This window comes from Heterocephalus glaber, unplaced genomic scaffold (genome assembly GCF_053883595.1).
Source record: "Heterocephalus glaber isolate CG9 unplaced genomic scaffold, H.glaber_assembly_v1.0 deba00000071, whole genome shotgun sequence".
NCBI lineage: Eukaryota > Metazoa > Chordata > Mammalia > Rodentia > Bathyergidae > Heterocephalus > Heterocephalus glaber.
This window is the reverse complement of record NW_028258137.1, coordinates 29,672,685-29,699,919: the sequence shown is the minus strand read 5'-3', so window position 1 is coordinate 29,699,919 and position 27,235 is coordinate 29,672,685. Positions and strand designations below refer to the sequence as shown.

General features: G+C 39.3%; 1 protein-coding gene across 1 annotated transcript in view; it reads right to left on the bottom strand.

The window, feature by feature from the left end:
- Positions 1-27,235, bottom strand: part of Ces5a (carboxylesterase 5A) — a 353,566-nt gene that overhangs the window by 17,871 nt on the left and 308,460 nt on the right. The window contains 3 exon segments of the mRNA XM_087192027.1: positions 13,062-13,180; positions 22,938-23,071; positions 26,563-26,701. Coding sequence (XP_087048153.1) covers positions 13,062-13,180; positions 22,938-23,071; positions 26,563-26,701 — 392 coding nt within the window.

Here is a 27,235-nt window from a genome sequence, read left to right as displayed (position 1 = left end):
GCAGATAAGCAGAGAACCAACCTTTAAAGGCAGATCCTGAATACATAAAAATTACACATGACTTTCCTCCTTAGTAGCAGGAAACAGGAAAGCTACTTTCACTTTTCAGTTTCTTTAGCTGTAAAATAAGGATACTAATGCCTGTTTACAAGTTTTTGCACAGATAGCATGCACTTGGCACTTGGAAGCCATTTGGGGACATCAGTAGTGCTTGCCTTCTTCTTTTGAGCACAAATCCAGAAAGTAGTGAAAGGCCTTATGTGAGCCACAATCTATCAATAAGTTGTTTCATTTACAAAAGGATAAAAATCTCTAACCCCACATACCCCAAAGCATTGCTCTGCTCTGGAGGTCAAATTAATAATGGCAGAATGTGCTTTAACAACCCAATAAACTGAAGATTCTGGTTCTAGACAGCTATCAACTAGCTGTATAATGTAACAAAGCTCTGTATCTTAACTCCATTTCCCCCAGCTTAAAATCGCAGTGGGGAGATCTACATAAATGGGGTTTGACAATATTATGAATTTGCTGTCTCCAATGTACTCAGGACAGATAAAGAGATTATTTCCAACAAAGATCTTTCTAAACCCCAGACTCCAGCAACAACGGCTCTTTCTTTCTCCGTGTCCAGGACTCAGTTCAGTGATCATTCCTCAGAGGAACATTTCCTGGCAGCCTTTAACCTCCCTAAAGCAGCTTCCTCTCCCCACTAAGACCTTCATAGCTTTTATTACTTTCTGAAATCATCTTTTTAACTGCATTTTTCATGATTCATCCCTCACGAATGTAAGCTCACAGACAGTAGAAACCTCATGACTTGTTCACCACTCAGTGTTCCATTTTTATAAGCATATAATAAATGCTCAGCACTATATCTACTTGCCAAATGAATAAAATTATTTAATAACTTTGCAACTTGTACTACTTTAGTTTTCTTGGAATTCAAAATGCCTGGACCAAGTCTGTAAATGAAAAGTTTAAAGGACTGAAGTTTTCCAAATGTATGTGAATATTAGCTCTGAAGTAGTAGCTGTATTTATTGGAAACAATCATATGTAATGCTTTGTAATGAAGACTAAATGAGCCAGGCATGGTGGCACATGCCTGTAATCCCAGCACTAAGGAGGCTGAGGCAGGAGGATTGCTGCGACTTATTATCTACATAATTATTTATCATTATTATTATCTACATAAGACAAGTGTCCAGTCTAATTAACTATCCAGTGATAGATTGCCAGTGGTGAACCAGACCTTGCTCGAATATCTGCAGAGATGAGCATCTCACTACTTTCTAAAGAAGCCCAGACCTTTTGCAAACAATTGAAGTTTTAGGGCATTCTCAGTTACACTAAGCCAAAATGGCTGTGCAAGAGAATGTCCAGCTACCAGTTTTGACTTTAGCATCTGGGAATATGTGGAACAAGTGTGGTCCCTCTTCAGTGTCTTAGTAACAACTGGTGTATTTTGCTAGATCTTCTCCAGGATGGGTATCACCTCTGTCCCATCAAGTTAATTAAATAACCTATAAAAGTTCTATATAGGTTCCTGCGGCTGTCCCGGGCCACGCCCACGGCACGGTGAGGTCACAGAGGCGTCTTGCAGCCCCACCCCCACCCGACGCTCTCAAAGCTGCGGCAACCAGCTATCGGCCCCCATGAGACAAGGCAAGCAGCTTGGGGTTCCTGCGGCTGTCCCAGGCCACGCCTACGGCACGGTGAGGTCCGCTTAGCCGCGAGGGCGACTCCAACGCTCAGTGCCCCCCCCCCGCCCCCCGCCTTGCACTGCCTACCTTCTGGTTTTTTTCCTACCTCGTCCTACACTACAGAGCTATAGAGGCACAAGAGACTATAAAGACCCTTGTCCTGAGCGCCACAAGATAGAGCAGAAGTTAGTAACAGAAAGAGGGCTTCTCAGGCTTCTGGAAGAAAACTGAAGCTCAGCAGAAAAGTAAAGAGAACCTCTACAATAAAGGCACATCAGACCACTGTACTTGGTCTGCTGCTGGCTTGCTGAAACTCATTGACTTGTGTATGCACAGAAATTCCTACAATGCCTACTGTGACAACAGAGACATACCCTGAAGGAGGCCCATAATTTCTATTGCTATTTGAAAAAAAGAAAAAAAAAATTTTCTTATTTTTAATTCTTAATTTTTACTTTTTTCTACTCTTCAAAGTTTTACTTTTCTTTCTTTTATTTCTTTTATCTTTTATTTCTCTGTCTCATTCTCTCACTATCCCACATTGCCCCTCATCTCCCCATTTCTTCCTTTCTGCACTGAAGTCGGATTTCTCCCTTACTGTTCTTTTCTTCTCTTTTTCCTTTTTTCCTTCTCTTGATTATCATTAGATTTAAAGGAAAGTAAATTGGTATCTAGCCTCCCTGTTGCTGTTAGGTGGTTCTATTCACATCTTTGTTCTTTCATTCTGCCATTTTCTCTTGCCTTTAACAACTTCTTAGAGTTTGTGTGATATTTCTGTGTCTTCTGGCCTCACCGCTAATCTTACCTGTTCTTTCTACCTGTCCCTCCCTCCCCAACTCCATTTAGCTCCCCACCCCGAAGGGGAAAGATGCTATATTGAAGAGTTTATTCATTATAAACTTAAGTTGGGTTGGTCCTTGGTTTTAATTCAACTCACATAGTTAAAAGTGGTAGATGAATAACTACCACAAAGTGACATTTTCTAAGCTGTGCTTGATGCTATGGTATTGCTGACTATATCATTTGGGCTAACATGTTGTGATTGATCTAATTAGTTTTCCTTCCTGGTATAAGAAAAATATAATAGCTTCAGAGTCATTAGAGTCTCAAAACCCAAACACAAGCCATATCTAGAAGACACCTCTGAAAAGCAATCATTCCACAAGGGGTTTTTAAACACAAGCAACAAAGATACCTACATTAAGCAATCTTGAAATATCAACCCAGGAATTAAATCAAGGACAGTACCAAAAACAAAAATGAGAAGACACTTAAGCAAGGCACAAACTCAGGCTTCCATGCCACAAAAAGGAAATTCTGGGGGAAATAAGGTGGAAAACTCTGATAAGCAACCTCTTGGACATCCTGAACTGAGAGCACAAGAAGTAACAAAGCAGATGCATGAGCCACTAGAAAATTTCAAAACAGAAATAATCTCCCAGATAAATACAGACATGGTGAGCAGAGTGAAACACATGATTACAAGCTCTAGAGCAGAAACAGATAAGAAAATAGATGAAATCAGAAACATGCTGAAAGCCATGAATGTTCAGCATAAGAAAGAAATGGAAAACATGATCGCCCAACATAAGAAAGAAATGGAATCCATGAAACAGATTCAAACAGATAATCAGGAGATTAAAAGCTCCATTGAAAGCATGCAGAGCAGACTAAGAGAATCTGAAGACAGAATATCAGATATAGAAGACAGGTTTGCAGTTAAGGACCATGAAAACAGAGACTTCTTAAAGATAGTAAGGGACCATGAGAAATCAATCCAATAGCTGCTAGATGATGCAAAGAAGAATAACATAAGACTCATAGGAGTCCATGAAAAAACAGGAGAAAGCACAACAGACATAAAAAACTGTTCACAGAAATAATAGTAAATGACTTCCCAGTAAAGAGTTGGATGTACAGATAAGTGAGGCATATAGAACTCCATCCAGCCATGACCAAAAAAATCTACACCTAGACATATAATAGTCAAGATCCCAGAAACCCAACAGAAGAACAAAATTCGACAGGCAGTTAGAGAAAAGAAACAAATCACCTACAAAGGAAAGCCCATCAGAATCATGGCAGATTTCTCAACACAAAGCCTCAAATCAAGGAGAGCCTGGAGTGAAGTATTTCAAGCCCTAAAAGAAAATCTTCCAACCTAGACTGTTGTATCTGGCAAAATTATCTTTCAAAATCAATGGGAAAATTAGATACTTCCATGACAAAGAACACCTGAGAAATTTCATGAACACCAAACCAGCACTCCAAACAATTTTAAGCAATATCCTAGAAAAAGACAGTGAAGGTCACAACTCCATGAGGCCTAGCAGAGGCAAGGCACCATGCAAGGTAAGACACTAAAGTGAAAAAGGGGAAAATAAGAAAAGAGCCAACAACAGTAAAACATCATGACAAGGATGAGTCAATATCTGTCAATTGTAACTATCAATGTTAATGGCCTCAATTCACCAATCAAAAGAAATAGACTGGCAGAATGGACTAAGAAGTAAAACCCAGCGATATGCTGTATACAAGAAACACACCTAACTCAAAAGGAAATCCATAGACTGAAAGTAAAAGGATGGAAAACAGTTCTCCACGTGACAGGAACCCAGAAAAAAGCAGGCATAGCAATCTTATTTGCAGACAAAGTCAATTTCAAATCAAAACTAATTAAGAGAGACAAAGATGGTCACTACATCCTTGTAAAGGGAACAATCCAAGAGGAAGAGATGACAATCCTAAATATAGATGCACCAAATATGAATGCCCCCAACTATACAAAAGAAATATTAATGGACATGAAAAACCAAAAAAGCACTAATACAATTGTAGTGGGGGACCTCAATTCCCCACTATCACAAATAGACAGATCACCAAGACAAAAAGTTAACAATGAAATTCAAGAACTGAACCAAGATATTGAACAAATGGACTTAAAAGATTTTTACAGAGTGTTCCACCACACAAAATCAGAATACACATTCTTTTCAGCTGCACACAGGTCATTCTCCAAAATAGATTACATGCTAGTTCATAAGACATGTCTAAGTCAATGTAAAAGAACTGAAATTACCCCCTGTATATTTTCAGACCATAGTGCAATAAAATTGGAGATCAATAACATGAGAAACTTCAAAACTCCCACAAATACCTGGAAATTGAATAACATCCTCCTGAACAACAATGGGTCACAGAGGAAATTAAAGAAGAAATTAGACAGTTTCTACAAGTAAGTGAAAATGCCAGTACAACATACAGGAATCTATGGGACACAATGAAAGCAGTTCTACATGGGAAATTCATAGCAGTGAATGCCCATAGTAGGAAAACAGAGAGAACTCAGATAAATAACCTAATGCAGAACTTCAAACCCCTAGAAAAAGAAGAGAATAACAAACCCAAAGCTTGCACAAGAGAGGAAATTATGAAGATCAGAGCAGAAATCAATGCAATGGAGACTAAGAGAATGATACAAACAATTAATGATTCAATGAGTTTGTTTTTTGAAAGAATAAATCAAATCCATAAACCTTTAGCCAACCCATCAAAAAAAGGAAAGAAAAGGCTCAAATCCATGCAATCAAGAATGAAAAAGGGGAAGTCACAACAAGAGATATCCAGAGGATCATCAATACCTACTTGGAGAACCTGTACTCTAATAAAATGGAAAATACAGAAGAAATGGACAGATTCCTAGATACATATGAATTCCCAAAGTTAAATGAAGAAGATATAGAAATTCTAAACACCCCAATTACAATGAGTGAAATTGAAAATGTAATTAAAAACTTACCAACAAAAAAACCCCAGGTCCTGATGGCGTGACTGCTGAATTCTACAAGACTTTTAAAGAAGAACTATTGCCACTACTATTTAAACTCATCAAGGAAATTGAAAGGGAAGCAAGGCTTCCAAATTCATTCCTGGAAGCAAGTGTTACTTTGATTCCAAAACCAGGGAAAGACCCAACCCAAATAGAGAACTACAGACCAATCTCCCTAATGAACATAGATGCAAAAATCCTCAACAAGATACTGGCAAACAGAATACAGAGTGTCATCAAAAAGATCATACACCCTGACCAAGTAGGATTTATCCCAGGGATGCAAGGATGGTTCAACATCCATAAATCAATAAATGTAACACACTGTATTAACAGACTCAAGGACAAAAACCACATGATCATCTCAACAGATGCAGAAAAAGCATTTGACAAAATCCAACACCCATTCATGATAAAAACACTACATAAAATTGGAATAGGAGGTCTTTATCTCAACCTGATTAAGGCTACCTATGAAAAACCAAGAGCCAACATCATACTAAATGGTCAAAAACTTAAAACTTTCACACTAAAAATCAAGAACAAGATAAGGATGCCCACTATCAACCCTCCTGTTCAATATTGTTCTGGAAACATTAGCCATAGCAATTATACAAGAGAAAGAAATAAAAGGAATAAAGATAGGAAAGGAAGAAGTTAAACTGTCATTATTTGCTGATGATATGATACTTTACATAGAAGACCCAAAAAACTCGGTCAAAAGTTTTCTAGACCTAATTGACAGATTCAGTAGAGTAGCTGGATACAAGGTTAACACTCAAAAAGCAATAGCCTTTTTATATGCAAATAGTAGACCCATTGAGAGAGAAATTTTGGAAATAATTTCTTTTACAATAGCAGCTAAAAAAATGAAATATCTAGGAATCAACCTAACAAAGGAAGCAAAAGACCTCTACACTGAAAACTATAGCACTCTGAAGGAGATTGAAGAGGATATAAGAAAATGGAAAGATATCCCTTTCCTGAGTAGGAAGAACCAATATAGTGAAAATGGCCATACTTCCAAAACTACTATATAGATCCAATGCAATGCCAATTGAAATTCCAACAATATGCTTCAGAGAACTAGAGAAAACAATCCAAAAATTCATTTGGAAGCAGAAGAAACCTAGAATAGCAAAAGCAATTCTAGGCAACAGAAACATGGCTGAGGGCATCACAATCCCCAACTTGAAACTATACTACAAAACTACTGTGATAAAACAGCATGGTACTGGCAAAGAAGCAGACCTGAAGATCAGTGGAATAGATTAGAAGATGCAGAAACAACTCCAGATATACTCAGTCACCTCATCTTTGACAAAGGAGCCAACCACCCTCATTGGAGGAATGATAGCCTATTTAAAAAATGGTGTTGGAAAAACTAGATTTCAACCTGTCAGAAAGTAAAACTAGACCCATACCTATCACTGCACACTAAACTAAGATCGAAGTGGATTAAAGGTCTAAATATTAAGTCAGAAACACTAAACTTGCTGGAAGATAAGTTAGATAGAACTCTTGATAACATTGGCATAGGAAAAGACATTATGAACAAATTTTCAGTAGCATGGGAGCTAGCACAAAGAATCAGCAACTGAGATCTCATTGTATTAAAAAGCTTCTGCACTAGCTCCTCTGCTGCCATCCCAAGCTCCTAGGGCAAAGAAGGTGAGCCTTGTGGGCTCCAGAATCACCCATCTGCCCCGTGGAAATGAGAAGACACATAAACAAACCTCAAAAACAGACTTCCGGATCACCTACAGCAACCCCAAAGGGAAACGAAATGGAACACTCTGATACTCAACCACCTGGACTCTCTGAACTGGCAACAAAAGAGGATCTGGGAAAAACGAAATCAGAAATAATTACTCAGATAAGAGCAAAGATTTTGCTCATGGTCCCCAAGACATAATTAATAAATCTAGAGAGGACACAGATTTAAAGAAATAGAGGATCTGAGGAATATGATGGAATCCCCACATAAGAAACAAATGGAATCCATGAAACAGATGCAAACAGATTTCCAAGAGATTAAAAACTCCATTGAAAGTCTGCACAGCAGAATGAACCAATGTGAGGATAGAAGTTCACATATAGAAGATAAGATTGCAATTAGTGAGGAGGAAAAGAAAAATTGCTTTAAAATTGTAAGGGAACATGAGAAATCAATCCAGCAGCTGCTAGATGATGCAAAGAAGAATAACATAAGACGGAATGGAGTCAATGAAGAAAGAGGAGAGAGTCCAGATGACATAAAAAAACTGTTCACAGAAGTGATGGCAGAAAACTTCCAAAGGAGGAGAAAAGAGTTTGATATACAAATAAGTGAGGCATATAAGACTCCAGGTAGCCTTAATCAAAAAAAAAATCTACACATAGGCATATAATAGTTAGGATTCCAGAAATCCAACAGAAGAATAAAATTCTACAAGCAATGAGCGAAAAGAAACAAATCATATACAAAGGAAAGCCCATTAGAATCACAGCAGACTTCTCAATGCAAACCCTCAAGGCAAGAAGAGCTTGGAGTGATGTATTTCAAGTCCTAAAGGAAAACAGCCTCTAACCCAGATTGATGTACCCTGCAAAACTATCTTTCAAACTTGATGGAGAAATAAGATACTTTCATGATAAAGAGCACCTCAGGAACTTCATGAATACCAAACCAGCACTCCAAAAAATTTTAAACAATACCCTAGGAAAAGACAATGAGGATCACAACCCCAGGAAACCCAGCAGAATGAATCCATTGGGTGTGACAAATTAAACTCAAATGGGGAGAATACAACAAAAAGAAAAAGTCATGACAAGGCTTTTAAAACTTTTGACTTCATCTCCCTAATGAGTGTATAATTCAATCTTATTATTGTACTGATTAGTATTTTCTGATTCCAGAGTTGCACACCCTTCCTTGTGCTCTACTGGCTATTTATCATCTTCTTACATCTACATTTTAATTGGGTTGTCTATTAATGAGGTCTAACAATTCTTTATATATTCTGCCCATAGGTTATATGCATTGTAAATATGGTCTGTTTAAGGACTACTTTTCATTTTAATGATGTCATTTAAAGTTCTAAATTTTGGTGCAATCTCATTTATCAGGTTTTTTCTTTTATACATCATGTTTTTTATATCCTAGGTAGTTCTTGCCTACCCTGAATTCATAAGTATTTTCCCTTATAATTTCTTCTTAAAGTTTTATACTTTTAGGCTTTCTTATTTAGGTTCATAGATCCCTTCAAGTTATTTTCATGTATGGAAAAAAAGGGTTGAGGTTAATTTTTTATATATGGATACCAGGTGTTCCTGTGCCATTTGCTGAAGACACTTTCTCTTCCTCGGCTCTTGAATCGAGTTTATATTCCATAAAATCCTAATGTTAAATAATCTTTCAAAACTCAGTGGACCATATATGTGTGGTTCTATTTCTAGATTCTCTGTTTTATTCAAATGATCTATATGTCTTTCCTTACACCAACACTGCCTTGATTATTGTAGCTTTAGAAGAAGTCTTAAAATTGGGTGCTAAACATCTTCCAACACTGTTTTTGTTTTTGTTTTTGTTTTTAACTTTTCTGGGTCCTTTGTACTCCTACAGAACTTTTAAATTTCAATATCCAATTCTTCGTTTATAGCAAATATACACAGACCTGAATTTTTATATATACCTTGTGTTTTCTAATCCTCCTAAATTCAAGTACAAGTTCTAGGGGCTCCTAGAGATTTCTTAGTATTTTCTCTGTAGATGATCATTTCATCTACATATGAAGATTTTGCTTCTGCTGTTCCAATCCTATCCTAGTTGTGTCATTTTATTGCCAGACTATTTTGGTGGGGCCTAGGTTTTAAATTTTCATGGACAGATAAAGAGTAAGCATATCTGCCCTTGTTCCCCACCTTAAGGAGAAAGCACTGTGTCTTCTCCATTCATATAAGGCATTCTCACTGGAAGTATGGAGTACATGTTACAAGTTACTTCTTAGAAGTTGTCAAATTTATTTCAAAAAAGATTTTTGTAATATGCTTTCTATATCCTTTTAAATTCTGTAAAATCTGTGGTAATGTCTCCTAGATCTTAATATTGTAATTTTTAAAATGTATAACTGATATTGTGTAACAGCAAGAAAAGGTCTAAAAGAGCAGAGGAATTGGGAGGGGTAGGGGAAGGGAAAAAAGGGAAAGGAAAAAATATGAGAAGAGGAAAAAAATGGAAACAAAGTCTTTGCAAATAGGGAAGGGTGGAGGGGGTGAAGGGAGGGCAAGGGAAGGGAAAAAAAATAAGAACCAAGAGACTCATGTAATGGTACAAGATCCCAATGATGAATGTAACTGTATTTTATACCTAAAATGTACCAATAAAGTTAATGGGAAAAAAAAAGAATTCAGCAATGCAGACAGATAGAAAAAAAAATCTTCTGAACTGCAAGAGAAACTACCAACAGAGCTAAGAGACAGCCTACAATGTGGGAAGAAATATTTAGCAGCTGTAACTCAGACAAAGGTCTACTATCAAGAATATATAAAGAACTGAAAAAAATCAGACCTCCCAAATTCAAAGACCCAGTTCAAAAATGGGCAACCGAAATGAGCAGACATTTCCCAGACAAAGAAGTAAAAACAGCAAATAAATATATGAAAAAATGTTCAACATCACTGGTCATTCGAGAGATGCAGATGAAAACAACACTGAGATTCCACCTCACCCCAGAAAGAATGGCTGCTATCAAGAAATCAACCAATAACAAATGCTGGCAGGGGTGTGGAGAGAAAGGAACCCTTCTCCATTGTTGGTGGGAATGTAGATTGGTGCAACCACTGTGGAAATCAGTATGGCGATACCTCAAAGAACTAGGACTACAGGTCACATTTGACCCAGCTATTCCCCTACTGGGAATCTTCCCCAAAGAATTAAAAGAATCATACCACAGTGATATATGTGCACTTATGTTTATAGCAGCACAATTTGTAATAGCTAAAGCTTATAAACAGCCCAAATCCCCATCCACTGGAAACTGGATAAAGAAGATGTGGTTTTTTTATAAAACAGAGTACTACTCAGCCATAAAGAATGAGAAACTAGAGACATTTATAGCTAAATGTATGCATATTGAGGACTTACTCTTAAGTGAAATAAATAGGACACACATGTGTAAATACCAAATACTTTCTCTAGTGTGAGAAATTGAAAGTGTAAATAAGGATGAAAATGATTAAAATGAATAATTGATAATTTGAAAATAAGAAAAGGTCCAAGCATTTGGGGATGGTGGAAGGGAAAGGGGAAAGGGAAGAATGGAAAGAAAAAAATTATGAGAAAAAAGGTGGAATCAAACTCTGTGTAGATAGGGAAGGGTGGAGAGGGTGAAGGGTGCACAGGTAATGGGAGAAAAAATAAAAACTAAGATGCATCATGTTCTGGTACAAACACCCAATGATAAATGTAAATGTATTTTATACCTAAAATGTACCAATAAATATATATTTTTTTAAAATAAATAAATAAAAATAAATAAATTTTAAAAAAAGAAAATGGGAAGGGGACCAACAGATGGAGGAAGAAGGGAAGAAAGGAGAGGCTGATGTAAAAAGAATTAAGATCTGTTATATTCATGTACCAACTGCCCATGATGAATATAATTATTATGTACTACAAATACGTACCAATATAAATAAAAATTCTAAGAAAAAAAATTGTCATCTGCTGTACAGCTGAAGGTATCTTAACCCACTACCATGTTATTAATTTCTGTAATTAATCACTCAGACCCAGTGGGCCATTTTCTAGTATCCCCATATATTTCTATTCTGCCAGTTTCTTACCAAGACTCAGATATGTTTGCTTCTAAACTTTTTTTGTCACTTGTGCTTATTATTGTAATTATATAATCAATGGAATATGATGGGAGCCAATGGACAGTGCAGGTTAAAAGAAAACAAAATTGTGTCCAGGGGTAAAAAAGAAACAAACCTTGATATGGCCAATGGCTAAAAATAACTGCTGTCAAATTAGGTGTGGATGAGAGAAGAGTAAAATATTTAGTAGGAAAGTATAAAACTCCAGAATGAGGTGTTGACCAGCTACTTTAAGTTTGTATTTATTGTAAACAAAATGAAACTGTGGTTCAAGGGAAATGGATTCTGCTCATGCATTACACAAAAGGATTCATGTTGGAGCTCTGGTTAACAGAATAACACCCTGTATGGAGCCATTTGTAAGGGGTGTACACTTTGTTACTTTAAGTTAAAATAAAGTGTTTATATACATCTTTTTTAATTTCATGGTCTTAGTGAGTTTTTCTATTAAACAATACCATGGTTTGAATACAGTTTGGGTGTCTCTCAAGCATCCAAGTGTGGAGACTTGGCCTTCAGGGTAGTGGTACTGGGAAATAGTATAAAACATTTAAGAAGGGGGTCTACTGGGAGACCAGTGGAGGCCTTAACCTCCAAAGGGATTAACGTTATTCTCACAAGAGTTTTGTTCTAAAAGAAGTAACCCAGACTCCACCAGCTCCCTATGCCTCCTGCTTCAACATGTGATGCTTCCTCCTACAGACGCTCCCACCATGATGTGATACCTTCCATTGCCCTCACCAGAGCCCAAATGATGGGACTGTCTAAACTTTAAATTGGAGCATCTGAAACTATGAGCTAAACAGACCTCTTATTTTATAGTTAACCTGTCTCAGGCATTTCATTATGATAACAAAAATTTAACTAATGCTCAAGTGGTTGAACCCAGGATCACAGTGAAATTGAGACCTTCTGATAGTACAAGATTTAGTCATCCTTTTCCAGAAACACCTCAAAAAAGCTGACTAATACAAACAAGTAATTGGCAGTCCTGGTAAATCAATGTTAGGATTTCAATTTTACAAATGTAAGGGATTTTTTCCTCAAACCATTATTCATTATATCACCTTAAGAGATTCATTACAAACTCTCCCAATGACAGCTGCCTCACCCATGAAATGAATCTGCCCCTAACTCACAATTGTATCTGTAAGACTCAAAGGAAGTGTTATGCCTTATGTCTAGATGTCCCCCAAAGCCTCATGTGGTCGTAGGTAGAGCTTTTTCAGAGGTGGCTGGATCTAGAGTTTGTGATGCTGGAATTGATTCATGGTGCTATGCAAGCTCAAGGGCACTAGGATTAAGGGCGTGAGTGCTACCTGCCCTAAGTACAGAAAGACGATGTTAAGGTCCCTTGTTGCTTTGCTACCTTTTGTTTGTCATCTACTGTTTCTCCTCTGCAGCCCCTATCTGCCATGCCAAACTGCCTTGGAGCTAAATAAATCTTTCCCCCTTTAACTTTGTATGTTGGGTATTTTGTCTCAGCAATGAGAGAAAAGTAACTAAGACGGGAGGCAATGTGTATAAAAGTGTTTGTTCAACATGAAACCACCAATCAAATTTAAGTAATTGATTATCCTCACTTTTGTAACCTCCCCCACTAGCTTCACTGAAGTCACAATACATGGAACTCATGAGGCTGGAAACACATAGCTCCCGCTGACTCACCAAAGATGTTCACAGAGCCTGAGTCCCCACCAAAGCCTTTGATGTTCTCCTGGACCCAGGACAAGGCAGTCAACTGGTCCATGAAGGCCCAGTTCCCTGGGGCATGCTGGTCCCCTGTGCTGGATGAAAGAAGCAGGGTGAGAACTCTTAGTTGGCAGCTGTTTCCTGCAGTCCAGGGAGTTATCAGCAGAGCCTAATGGTGGGTGACACCTAGAATGAGATTGAGAATCAGAGTCCTGGAGGAGCTTGGAAACCAAACTTAGTTCTCATTCTTTGCTAGGCTTCTGGTTTCACTGAGAATCTAATGAAAACTATGCATCTTAGAAAATGCATACACAGTATTGTATGCATGATTTCAAGTTGTTCCCTGGCACCCCTGAATCCATGGATCACAGAAGAGTTCTGCTCTAGTGAATGAGTCTGTACCAATCCAGCAAGGCCTTCCTGGACACAGAGATTCCAATGAATGAGAGTTAATAACTATACAACAATTGCTATAGCCACAGGATGTGCCCAAAACTGTTACAAGGATTTAAAGTGAATACTTTACAATTGTCACAACCTGTGAGGCAGGTAGGTTTGGCTTTTCTCCCTTTGCCTTCTTTCCACCATTCTCTGCCCTGCTCACAAAAGACTGACCTCTAAGAACTGCATATTCTAGGCTTCACCACTGTGTCATCAGTGGGAGGTATGGACAGATACTTGAGGGTGGATAGAGAGAAATTTGAGTGTTCATCCCACCAATACATGCTCCTTCTATTCTAGGAAGTGGTTTCAACAGTAACCACATTTCTGCACTGCCACAGCTTGTACAAATACCCTTTAAGTCTGTGAGCATGCCATCAGGATAATGATGGATACATCACTTTCTGCAAGTAGACTAGGGGATTTGGGCACAGAGAAGTTAAATCCCCTTGTTGCAGGGTGGGGCAGGGACAGTGCTAGAAAGTTGCAGAGTTGAGATTCAGTCTGGCCCCAGAGTCCCTGCTCCTAACCACACCTCATGCTCTGGCCCCCACATAATTGCATGTTTCCCAGAATTAATGGACAATTCATGGGAAACAAGTGGAAATGCCACAGAACCAAAGAAATGCTGAGACTAATGACATTCATATGATGCACCTATGTTCATAATCTCAGGATCACATAGTACTCCCCAACATTATCCAGTCCCCAAAACTCTTCCTCCTCCTGGGTTCTGTTCTCTGTCCATGACCCATGGGCTGGCTCTGGCTACACCTCTCACTCCCAGACCTCTCCAAGCCCTGATAATTTCACCTCCATTCCATGGTGAACCCCACTTCAGTCTCCATTGCTCTCTTTCTATTTATCCTGAGATGCACTACACCTCAATGTTTAAGATCTCAGGCTCTAGCCCAGGATTCATAGTGTGGCCACTCACTATCTGGTGGGTGACACTGGGCAAGTCATTTAACAAAGTTCGCCTTAATATCTTCATGTTGAAAGTGAGAATTATAACTGTTGCACACGGTTTTTAGGGAGACTGACAGTGCCAAACACATAAGAGTTTATAATCATGTTAGCAATTATTTTCAGGATTCAAACGTCTTATGGCCTGCAGCAAGATTGGGCAGTAGCCTCCCAAAAATACTCCCCATCTGCAGCTGAGCACACTATGTCCAGCCTCCACTCTGCATGGAGTGAGATTCCTATTACACTGCTATGAGCAGGGTACTCCTGGGTGCCTCAGGATAAAGTCCAAATACTATGAATGACCTGCTATTCAAGGACTTGCCCAATCAAGCCTGATCCTGTCTTTCATGCCTACCTCCTACTATATGCTCACCTACCTATGCTCAAACCAAGATAATATAATCTATTTTTGGAAACCCAATTCCTTTTTGCCAAAGGACTCATTGAGAATGCTAATGTATAAAACAGTTAAAAGGGTAATTGCCTGGGTCAGGGCACCCGTCAGCCTACCCTGACTTCATAGCAGTCCCAGAGCCACCTCCTACTGCTATAGGCCCAAAACATTCTATGAAAATATTTCTGCAGCCCCATGTATTGCTATATCCCTTCCAGCTTCCCAGCCTTGGCTTAGGTAGCACCCTTAGCTAAACATACTCTCTCCCAAACCCAACAACATCTTTAAGGCACAACTAGAATACCATCTCTCTCATGAAGCTCTGGATCTCAGGAAGCTCTTCATTTTCACACTCCCTTGCCTCTCACTTCTGGAGAATTAATCCTGTTCTGCCTGGCACCATGGATGTGTATGCCCCTGAACTGTCTCCTCCACTGGCCCATGAGCCTCCTGGAGTAGGATTCCTATGTGAATATCTCCTCCCATCTCTACAGCATGTGACATTAGCTTCAACTCTCACTGGTCCTCTGTTGCTCATATTGCAATTTGCAGGATAATAGAGGTGGTCACAAAACCCATCCCTGTTCTGTGACTGTATAACTGTATAACTTCTCCATGCCTCCATTTTTCAGCTGCAAAATTAGAATAACAAGAGAATATTTCTATAGTATCAAAGGGTGAATGGAATAACATATGACAAGTGCAAGCATCAGGCTGGCTCTCAACAAGTACCCAGTACAAGGTAGGTATTGTGGGGTGGGGGTGGGGGGCAGTGCAATGGAGGGATTATTCTCAAGGGAGCATTTGAGGAGCCAACTGCTCACACATCCTGTTCTTTATCTTCCAAGCTACAGATCTGGGCTACATTTCCTTGTGACTGTAAGACTGAGGGGCTTACCAAATGCTCCGAGGAGCTGACTGCAGCGACGAACACCTGAGAAGGAACACACCCAACAAGTTGGAAAGTAAAAGAGACCTTTATTAGTCTGGCCAGATGGCACTCCCAAAGCAAAGTAGCTTAGAGTGGCAAGTGGCTCAGAGTCTGGGGCTGTTTTTATAGGGGGTTGAGGGGGAGGTTAACATGTAGATTTTAAGAGAAAAGAAACAAGGGTTAGTGGTCGACTGTCACATACTGATGGTTGGCACACACACTAATGGTCACGACTGTCACGTACTGATGGTCAGCACACACACACTAATGGTCACGACTGTCACGTACTGATGGTCGGCACACACACACTAATGGTCATGACTGTCACATACTGATAGTGGGTCCAGGAACGTCCAATCTCTGGGCAAACAAGGAGTTGAGTAATTTACCTTTAAAAGTCTATATCTGTTACAAATTTTATCTAGCTTTTCAGAACTAACAAGCTTCTTAATCATTAGCTCACATTTAATTGTAGTCAGGGCTACAAGAATTTTAAGATTACAAGGTTTTGTAGTCCCACATTTCCCACTGAATTTTTTGTAACCTAAGTAATCTTATGCATAAATATAGGCATCTATTGTATACAACAACATGACAATAATAAGCATATACACACAACTATGATGACAAGAAAAAGTTGTTTTAACCATTTTAGGTTGGACAACCACTTAGTTAGCAATTTGAACAAATCCCCGCCATCTTTGTCATGTACTCTTTGAGCCAGATCTTTTAATTGTTTTATCTTTTTTTTGATCTTTGGACTATTATCGGTAAGATTGAAACAACACATATTTTTTACCCTTTCACAACCTTGGTGGTGGAAGAGCAATAGAAGAGTCGTTCTATTATCTAAGATTGTCTGTCTCTGTTCTTGTAACTCTTGGTTAATTAATGTCAAGGCTGCTGAGGTAGCATTTAACCCTTTGACTACCTTGTATGTTAATTTTTGCACTGTTTTTTTAGCATGGACCCCTATGGAAGGCAGGGCAACAAAGGATGTTATCATAGTTATTACTTTAGCATCTGTTAACAGACCTACATCATCATCACATTCTGGTGCAGTGTAAGGCGACCAACGTTTAGTTCTATTGGGCACAATCAAATCAGTTTTATCTGGCAACACTACAGCTAGACGACTCAAGCAGCAACGGGTCTTGGTTAAATTTGTTGGAATATAATTGAAGGTTATTTCTTCACAGGTATATAACCATCTTATTGGCAGGGAGATATGGCAATTGTTATATACAATTTTTTGTTTTATATGGCAGGGCATCCCTTCTGATTGTTTTATCTTTAGACACTTAGTTGTACAATTTTTATACATAGCACATGGGGTCTTATTTGACATGATTACCTTGGGTGTATATAATTTGACAGCATTTTTAGGTTTACGACATGAAGCATGTCCCCAGTTATAACTATCTATATAAGTAAGGTTTTCTGCTGGGAAGTCCTTGAACAGGGTATAGGGTTGTATTAATTTTAAAGAGGTGTATGCCGGAATAAGACAGCTTCTCAGCACATAATGGAAATTTATATTAACATTCAGACAGAATTCAGACAGATTGGGAGTTTGTCAATTGAATCTATACATTTTTTGTATGATCTAGTCCTCTTGGGGTCAAAACTGTCAGTGTCTCAGAGAACATTATCATGAATGTGAAACATCTCTAACCCACTCCAGTCTTAATTTTAGGTTGCCTGATTGGCTGGTAACCTTTTATTTGTCCTTTGTGATGTCCACCGGGGGTCTTGTCTTTAGATGGTTGTGATGTATCTAGGCAGAATGTCCGGCTACCTTTACTGTCCAAGGAGTCGACAGGACAACAGGAACCGGTCCCTTCTAAAGTGGTTTTAGGGTCTTGGAATCAAACCTGTGAATAAAAACCAAATCTCCCGGCTTATAGGGTAGAGGTTGTAAAGGTTTTTCATTGGGACTAGGCATTTTCTTCTGTAATTTATCATGTAGTTCTGACTGAAGCTGATGAACTGCTTTTAAGTAGTCGAAGGTGGGAAATCTTTTTTTTTAATTTTACATCTACTAGAGGAATGATTAGGGGAGATCTTCCATAAACAATCTGGAAGGGGGACAGATTGAGGGGAGGCTTGGGAGTGTATCTCGTTCTGAGGAGGGCAAAAGGGAGAAGCTCTATCTAACCTAGTTCAGTCTCTAAGCATAATTTAGTCAGAATCTCCTTTAAAGTGTGATTTGTTTTTTCTACCTGTCCTGAGCTTTGAGGCCTATAGGCACAGTGTAGATTTTATTTTATTCCAAGGATATTATTAATTAATTTAGATATTTTAGCCATAAAGCCCGGACCATTGTCGGACCCCAGAGCTAAGGGCAAACCAAAACAGGGAACTATTTCTGTCAAAAGCTTTTTGACTGTTACTTTAGCTGTCTCCCTTTTAGTGGGATATGTTTTTACCCATCTTGAAAAAGTGTCCACAAAAACTAGTAAGTATTTGTACCCATACATGTCAGGCTTTATTTTAGTAAAGTCCAACTCTCAATGTTCTCCTGGAGTTAGTCCTCTGTGTCGGACCCCAGGGGGCCCAGTTACCCTATTAGCATTTACCTTGAAGCAGGTGGGGCATCATCTCACCATGTCTTGGGCCTTTTGGGCTAATCCTGTGTTGACAAAATGAGGTCGCAGGGCAGCCATCATTCTTTTTTCACCAAGGTGGGTGGACTCATGTAGTTTTCACAGTAAACGTATCTGTTACAGTGGCTGGGAGCACCACCTTTTCATCATTGGTAGTCCACCACCCATGTCTTTCTCGAATCCAGTGTCTCCTGTTTATTTCTGCTACTTTTTTATCTGTGTATTTAGGTTTTTCTGGGAGTACCGGCATGGGGGAGCAGAACCATTTGCTTCCCCACTGATTTTTGGGCAGCTTGTTTTGCTGCCTGATCAGCAGCATTATTATCAATCACCTCGGGGCTAAACCCCCTTTGGTGCCCACGGCAATGGATGATGGCAACCTCTCAAGGCAACCAGATGGCTTGTAGCAATGTCAATATCTCAGCCTTGTTTTTAATTTTTTTTTCTTCGGAGGTCAGTAGCCCTCTATTTTGATAAATCTCCCCGTGTACATGGGCGGTGGCAAAAGCATAACGGCTATCAGTGAATATATTTATCCTTTTTTTTTTTTCTCAGTTCCAGAGCCTTAGTTAGAGCAATCAGCTCAGCCCTCTGCGCTGATGTTCCTTGAGGTAGCCCTTGTTTTCATTTTACCTGTTGGTCCTGGTTGACCACCGCTGTTCCAGCATACCATACATTATCACGAACAAAACTGTATCTATCAGTGTATAACGTTGTCTCTGCATGGGGGAGGGCCTGGTCCGTTAAGTCTCTATGTCTGTAAATATAAACCTTTTATAACAAACTTGAAACCAACAAGCAAACATATATATTTTCTTGATAAATCATTTCGCACACCTTTTTGAAGTACTTAGGCCTTTTGGTCTTGTATATCTCTCTTTATCTTTTTAACAAGACAAAATACAAAATCTTTTTATATCAAAAGTATATCTCTTTTACTTATAGCTTTTTTAAATTTTTTTTGTCTCACTTATTACAAACCTTTTATAACAAACTTGTCTTTAGCTGTTAAAATTTTAAAGTGTCCCTGTTTTTTTTTTTTTTTTTGTAAAATCTCTTGATGTCTGGTAGAGCACAGTTGCAGTTTTTCTGGCTTTGTTTTGGATTCCAGACCTTTGTAGCCACATCAGGATGATAACACAGCACTGGCCTTGGCTCTCAAAGCCAGAAGTGTTTTTTATTTTTTTTTTATGTTTTTCAGAGCTTTTCTAGCTGTTTTTAATCTATTACTTTTTTTTTTTTTAGTTTTTTTTAATCTGAATGTAAGCCCTGTTTGACCCTCGTTGAGTCTGACCATAGCACCCAGCCTGCACCTTCTAGTGCCCTGAAGCCAAGCTGTTCTCTTCATGTTCTCTTCATGTATTAGCAACTCAAGTGGAGAGAGAGGCAGCTTGACCTCCTCCAGAGCAGAAGCACTGGGGTTTGTCTGTAACAAAGTCACATTATCTGAGAGGTGAGTCCGCCGTGTGAAAGGCAGCAGATTTGGTGAGCAGTTGTTGTAAGACCAAAACTAGACAGTTCTCACAGGCAGCTGATTGTCATGGAGTGGGAGCTTGAGTTGTTCCCAGGCTCAGTTGTTTGGCCACAAAACAGAGTGCACAGGGCTCCAAGTTGTCAACTTTAATTAAAATCTCAAGGGAGAGAACTTTTTTTTGTTGTTAAGCTGTCTGGGTGTTATTTTTTATCTCTAAGTTTTATACATTTAACTATCTTTTGTAGCATTTATTTCAACACTGTAGGCCTGTTTGGGCTAAAAGAGATTGTCCCATGTTTTAGTCTCTCTTTTATTACCTTTTTACATCTGAAGCATTTATCTTTTTTTTTTTTATTTTCTCTGTGTTCCTTTTGGATGAAACCTCCATCTGTTAAGCCTGTAATATTTGCTTTTTTTATCTTTTTAGCCATTTTGTCCTCAAAGGGATCCCTATTATTAAACACCTTTATCGCCACACTCATCAACTTTTTCCTATTTTTTTTCTCAAATCCTTCCATCTGCTGTAATTTTTTTCTAATACCGGGGGCTGATTGAGTAACAAATGTCAAATTAATTGTCTGTCGGTTTGCAGGGGCATCTGGGTCAATTGGAGTATACATACAGTATGTTTCCAATAGACACTCCAGAAAGGCAGAAGGGGATTCCTCAGGCCCTTGAAGGACCTCGCTTACCTTGTTCAAGTTGGTAGGCTTTTGAGTGGCTCCCCTCAAGCCAGCTAGGAGATGCTGACGGTAGTTTTGGAGAGCTTCTCTCCCACCTGAGGAATTAACTTGCCACGGGGAACGGGTGGAAGGAAGTTGCACCTCAATACGGGCTCGTTGTTGTTCATCAAGTGGGCCCTCTGTTCCTCCCAACACTGACTTGATGGCTTGTTCTTGGATCTTTTCTCTCTCCTCAGAGGTGAAAAGGGCTTGGAGAAGTTGACAATCATCCCAGGTTGGGTCATGTGTATGAAAAATAGACTCTAGGAGGGAGATCAAAGCCTGGGGTTTTTCTGAAAAAGGGGGATTTTGATGTTTCCAATTATACAAGTCACTGGTAGAGAAAGGGATATAGACATAATGACCCTGTTCTATTTCCCGGAGGTAAAAGAGGAACCGAACCAGTCCCTTCAGTGGGAGCCCTACTGGGACCATAAGCGGTCCCTGTTCGCATGTGGGAGGGGGAGGTTACAGAATCTGGAGATTTTTTTCTCTTCGGGAAAGGGAGGGTAGAAAGGGTTTCGCGATTTAGGGCTGGCTTTATCAAAGGAGGAGGATGGCTCCACATAGGGTGAGGTCTTATGACAAGATCTAAGGGGTCAGGATCTTGTGAGAGCACTGGCTTGGGAGCCCGGGCTTTGGCCTCTCAGGGTTCTCTTGGGGACATAACCAGAATGTGAGTGTTTGTTCACAGGGAACAACGCTGTAACCAAACTGGAGGCTCCTGACAAGCCTGGGCCCAAATATTTATATAAGGAAATTGATCAGGATGACTAGGGTGACCAGTGACCTTATTCCATACAGCCCAACAGAGGCTAGGGTCAAAAGAGCCCTCTGCTGGCCATCCAACTCCAAAAGCTGGCCATTCCAATTGACACAGGGAGCGAAGTTTTCCATGAGAAAATTTAACCCCATATTTGTCCTCCTGTTCAGGGGAAAAAGCCAATTTAAAATTAGTAAGAAAACAGTCTAATGGGGTAACCTTGGAGCAGGATCTTCCCATCTCTGCCCTTGATGGTTTAGAAAGAAATACAAGGTTAAACACACAACAGACAGGACACTAACGAATGAACGACAAGACGAACAGGCACCACAACAAAAGTGAAACTAAATCTTCCCTTGTTCCTCGTCAGGAACCTTGGGGTCAGGGGAGACTCCCCGGCTCGTCAGCCACCTCACTCCTGACTTAACAAACAGTTGCAACCAGCCACCAAAACTTACCTCCAGAGGTTTTCTGAGGTCTGTGCCTGAGAGTCTCCTGCTGGATCTCGCTACAGAGTCTTGGCTGAATCGGGGTTCCTGCCCGGGGATCTCGCTGGGGCCTCCAAAATGTAAGACCGAGGGCCTTACCAAATGCTCCGAGGAGCTGACTGCAGCGACGAACACCCAGGAAGGAACACACCCGACAAGTTGGAAAGTAAAACAGACCTTTATTAGTCTGGCCAGATGGCACTCCCAAAGCAAAGTAGCTTAGAGAGGCAAGTGGCTCAGAGTCTGGGGCTGTTTTTATAGGGGGTTGAGGGGGAGGTTGACATGTAGATTTTAAGAGAAAAGAAACAAGGGTTAGTGGTCGACTGTCATGTACTGATGGTTGGCACACACACTAATGGTCACGACTGTCACGTACTGATGGTCAGCAGACACACACACACTAATGGTCATGACTGTCACGTACTGATAGTGGGTCCGGGAACGTCCGATCTCCAGGCAAACAAGGAGTTGAGTAATTTACCTTTAAAACTATATCTGTTACAAATTTTATCTAGCTTCCCAGAACTAACAAGCTTCTTAATCATTAGCTCACATTTAATTGCAGTCAGGGCTACAAGAATTTTAAGATTACAAGGTTTTGTAGTCCCACAGTGACCTTGCAGAAAAATCTGCCGATGTGATTGAGTTCTGCCCAGTGGTGTGAACAGGAGTGATGAGCACCACCTTCAGACTGACCCAGGAAATCTTTCCTGGGCTGATCCTCCTTGCTCTTCTGCCATCTGCCGGTAAATGCAGGTCTGCAGCTCTAGAGAATCCACATCAGAGCCTATGGAGGGAGCCAGGTCCCTGATTGACCCTGTGGAAGGATGTCTGTCAATCAGGGTTATTCACTTGGACTTTACTAAGGTGAGAAAGAAATTTTTAATTGTTTATAGGCATTTAGAGTTGGGATTTAATCTGTCAGCTACTAAAATTACCTAAAAAATTAGAGATGTTTGTTCAATGTCACTGAAGGCTCCCTCCTCTTTAGGTTTCTGGACACTTCCCGTAGCTGCTGTACAGCCTCTGAGGGTCTGAGGCATCAGTCACTCAGAGATACTCACTTGAAGAAGCCAAACATTCCTAGCCAGTACTGGGTGGTCACAACCAGCACATCCTCATAGGCAGCTAGGGCAGATCCATCAAAGATGGAGGCTGAGCCATTCTCAAAGCCGCCCCCTGGGAACCACACCATGACCTGTGAAGGGGAGCAGAATACACTAGTCAGCCCACCAGGCATCCACATCACCTTCCCACAAATGCTGGAATATTCTTTCTTCAAGGAAATGCATATGTCTCACTTTCCCTTTTAAGTAGGATCAAATATTTTGTCTTTTGAAAAAGGCTCAAGTTTAAGCAAACAGGCATCTAGATGGATGGGTTTGAATCCCAGCTTTTGCACTGATTAGCTGTGACCTTGAGCAGATTACTCAACCTCTCTAAGGGCCTTTTTCTCATTTGTAATTTGCGAAGAATTGAAGTATCTCACTTAGGAGGTTATCATGAGGTCTGAACAAGATTCTGCATCTGATACTGACAAAACATTGCTGGCTCACTCAAGTAGTCAGAAAGCATTAACTAAATATCATTAGGGCTGTGACATAATGGAAGATGGAAATCATTATGAGTCATGAATAAGAGCAAAAGTGGTTTAAGATGTTTGCATTTAAGACTCATTTCTACCATCAGAGAGAAGAGAGGAGACGGTAAAGGGAAAATGACATATGGAAACCTTACTTAGAAAAATCAGGACTCAGAAACATAAAACATTCTTCAAATGATATTATCATCATTTATATATGAATGATAAATCCTCAGGACAAAAAAATCAACACACAAAAACCAGGAACTTTCCTGTATGCCAATAATGAACTCACCAAGAAAAAAAATCAGGAAAACATTTCCATCCACAATAGCTTCAAAAAAACCAAGTACCTAGGTGTCAACCTAATAAGGAGGTGAAAGACTTCTAAAATTAAAATTAAAGAACCCTGGAAAAATTGAAGAAGATGTTAGAAAACAAAATCCCTTGTTCTTGGATAAGAAAAAAGAATGTCATGCAAATGGCAATATTATCAATAAAGAAATCTGTAGCTTTAATGCAGTCCCTATTAAAATACCAAAAACATCCTTCACAAAACTAGAAAAAAAATTCTAAAATTCATGTGGAATCAGAAAAAAACCACAATAGCCAGAGCAATCCTGAGTAAAAAGAGTAAAATTGGAGGCATCACAATACCAGATTTCAAGTTAGGCTACAAAAATAAAATGCTACTGGAACGAAAGCAGGCATATAAATCAGATGTGTTGTATGCCAGTAATCCCACACTGTAGAAAGCTGAGGCAGGAGGAACACAAATTTGAGCCCAACCTGAGCAACTTACCCTGTCCCAAATTTTTTTTTTTTTAAAGCGGGGTGGAGATACAGCTCAATGCAAAGGCCCTGGCTTCAGTTCAATTTCCACTAACACCACACACACATACATACACACATGGGGTGTGGGCATGCACGCACACACATGCATGCACAGAGAGAGAGAGAGAGAGAGAGAGAGAGAGAGAGAGAGAGAGAGAAGACATGTAGACCAATAGAATAGAAAACACAGAAACTACTCTATGCACATCCAGCTACCTAATTCTTGAAAAAGGAGCCAAAAAGATGTTGGAAAAAACACAGCTTTTCTAATAAATGGTGCTGGGAAAACTAGATATGCACATACAGAAGACTGAAATCAGATTGCTCTCATCCAGTACTAAAATCAAATCAAGAGAGATCAAAGAGCTACATGTCAAATAGAAACTTTGAAATTGCAGGAAGGTAACATAGGAAACACATTTGAAGATATAGTCACAAAGACTTCCTAACTAGAACTCCAATAGCACAAGAATATCAAGTCAATGAATAGGAATACATCAAATTAAAAAGTTCTGCAGAGCAAAGGAAACAATCAACAGAAGAGACAGCCTACAAAATGGGAGAAAAATTTTACTAGCTATTCTTCTGATAAAATGCTAATATCTAGACTATATAGTGAATCAAAGCAATTAGATGCCTAAAAACAAATGACCCAATCAAAAATGGGCAAATGAACTAAACAGACACTTCTGAAAAGAAATACAAATGGCTGATAAGTACATGAAAAAATGTTGAACATCTTTAGCCATTAGAGAAATGCAAATCAAAACAACTTTGTGATTCCATCTTACTCCAATCAGAGTGGTTACCATCAAGAACACAAAAAACAATGGATGCTGGAAAGGACGCAGGGGAAAAGGAACACTTCTACATTGTTGATGGGAGTGTAAACTAGTAAAACCATTATGGAAATCAGTATGGAAAGGCCTTAAAAAAACTAAAAGTAGAAATACTATTTTAACCAGCTATACCTCTCCTGGTTATATTTTCAAAGAATTAAAAATATCATACAATAGTGATACATGCATACCCATGTTTATAGTAGTACAATTCACAATAGCTCTGGAAACAGCCTAGATACTCATAAGCAGATGAATGGATAAACAATATATGATGTATATACACAATGGGATATTATTCAGCCTTAAATAAGAATGAAATCATATCATGTCATTTCCAGGAAAATGGATGGAATTTGAGACCATTATGCTAAGAAAATAATCTAGGCTCAGAAAGTTAAATATCACATGTTTTCTCTTATATGAGAGACCTAGAATATAAATTAATTAATTAAAGGAGGCAGGATAGGAAATTAGAATGTAGACTCTTGGAGATGAGGAAAGGGATAGAGGAGAGGAAAAGGAGAAGATAAAGAGATTGAAAATGAACAAGATATGTTATGTGTATATACAAATTCCCCAAAACAAACATCGCTATTGTGTATTAAAAACAGGCACTATTAAGTAAAAATGACAACAATTATAAGTACATTCCATTCTCTCAATTTCATATTAAAGACTATAACCATTAGGACAGGAAAATAGAAGAAAACCATGGAGGAAAAAGAGATCTGTACAAAGCATTGGCTTTGGTGCCAGACTCCAGTACCTACCGTTTATACAACATGGAGCAAGTGGCTGTGCACACCCCAGGCCTCTTTATCTGTAGAATGGCTCTGGTCATCCTTATACACTGGGCACTGTGGGAGTTAAATGGTATAACATCCTGTGCCTAACACATAGTAAGCATTCAATAGATGGTGCTCCTACAATACAACAGAGCACAGGAGACAGAGGACACTGGGGAGGTGTGACTAAAAAATAAATCATAGAATCAGGCCCCCACTCACTTCTACAGGGATCTTTTACATCCTTAGATAAAATACTTAACATTATTATCTGTTTAAATTATAAATGGCAAAGTTGGAGGATAGAATTGTCCTCTTTAAAAGAGTTCTCAAATTTTAAAGAAATCAAGGTCCTGTTAAGCCATTATCTTTCCTGAAAGTTGACAGACCATTCAATATTCAACAAAGAGGAAAAACAAAATTAAATAAAAAACAAAGGTCAAGTCACTGCCAATGAAGAGTCAATCAGAAAGATGATAAAGTGAATCACCCATTGTAATGATTTTTTAAAACAAGTTATTGATGTGGTTACATTTCCCCTTTATCCAATAGAGGCTAGGTCTGATTGCAGACACCCAACCACCCCACCTGGATCCCAAGCCAAAGACATGCTAGCTCAAGCCCCAAGTGCAGCAGGTAACCTTACAGGGAGATTGGAGCCCACATTGGCATGAGCTGGTGCATGGATGTTAAGGTAAAGGCAGTCTTCTGACACTTCAAGTTTGGAGTAATGCACCTTGAGAATGCGTTGATTTGATAACATCCGCTCAAAGTTCTGGCAGCATCTTGAAGAAAGGGCGATAAAAAGCCCCTAGAATTGTAGTCAGCAAATCTGCCTAGGAGGGACTGGTACTTAAGACAGCAGTAACGACTGGCCATCCTTTCTGAGCAGGAGACACATATGGTCTGATCATGTGCAACCCTCATAGTTTTCAAAACAAACATCACAAGAAGACCATTATTCCCTTGGATCCAGTTCCCAGGTAGAAAAGCACATTGTGCAAGATAAATGCATCATTAACCCCAGCACACTCCCATGCCCACAACCACCACCATAATATAGACACATATAAAGACTCAAGCCCACTGAACAATTCCCCAAATTGTGGAGAGCAGGACACTGAGTTGGTTAACAAAAATTTCATTCTTGTAGTTCCCTCCTCTGTCCCCAAAGAAGCAAAGGGATATTTCCAGGCCTCCTTACCAGGAACCTACTGACATGCAATTGCAAACACACTCCTGCATCCAGGTGCTATTCAAGCTCCCTCTGCCTAAACTGTTCTTTCCATATCTGCTGCCTCACATTCTTCCCTTTCTTT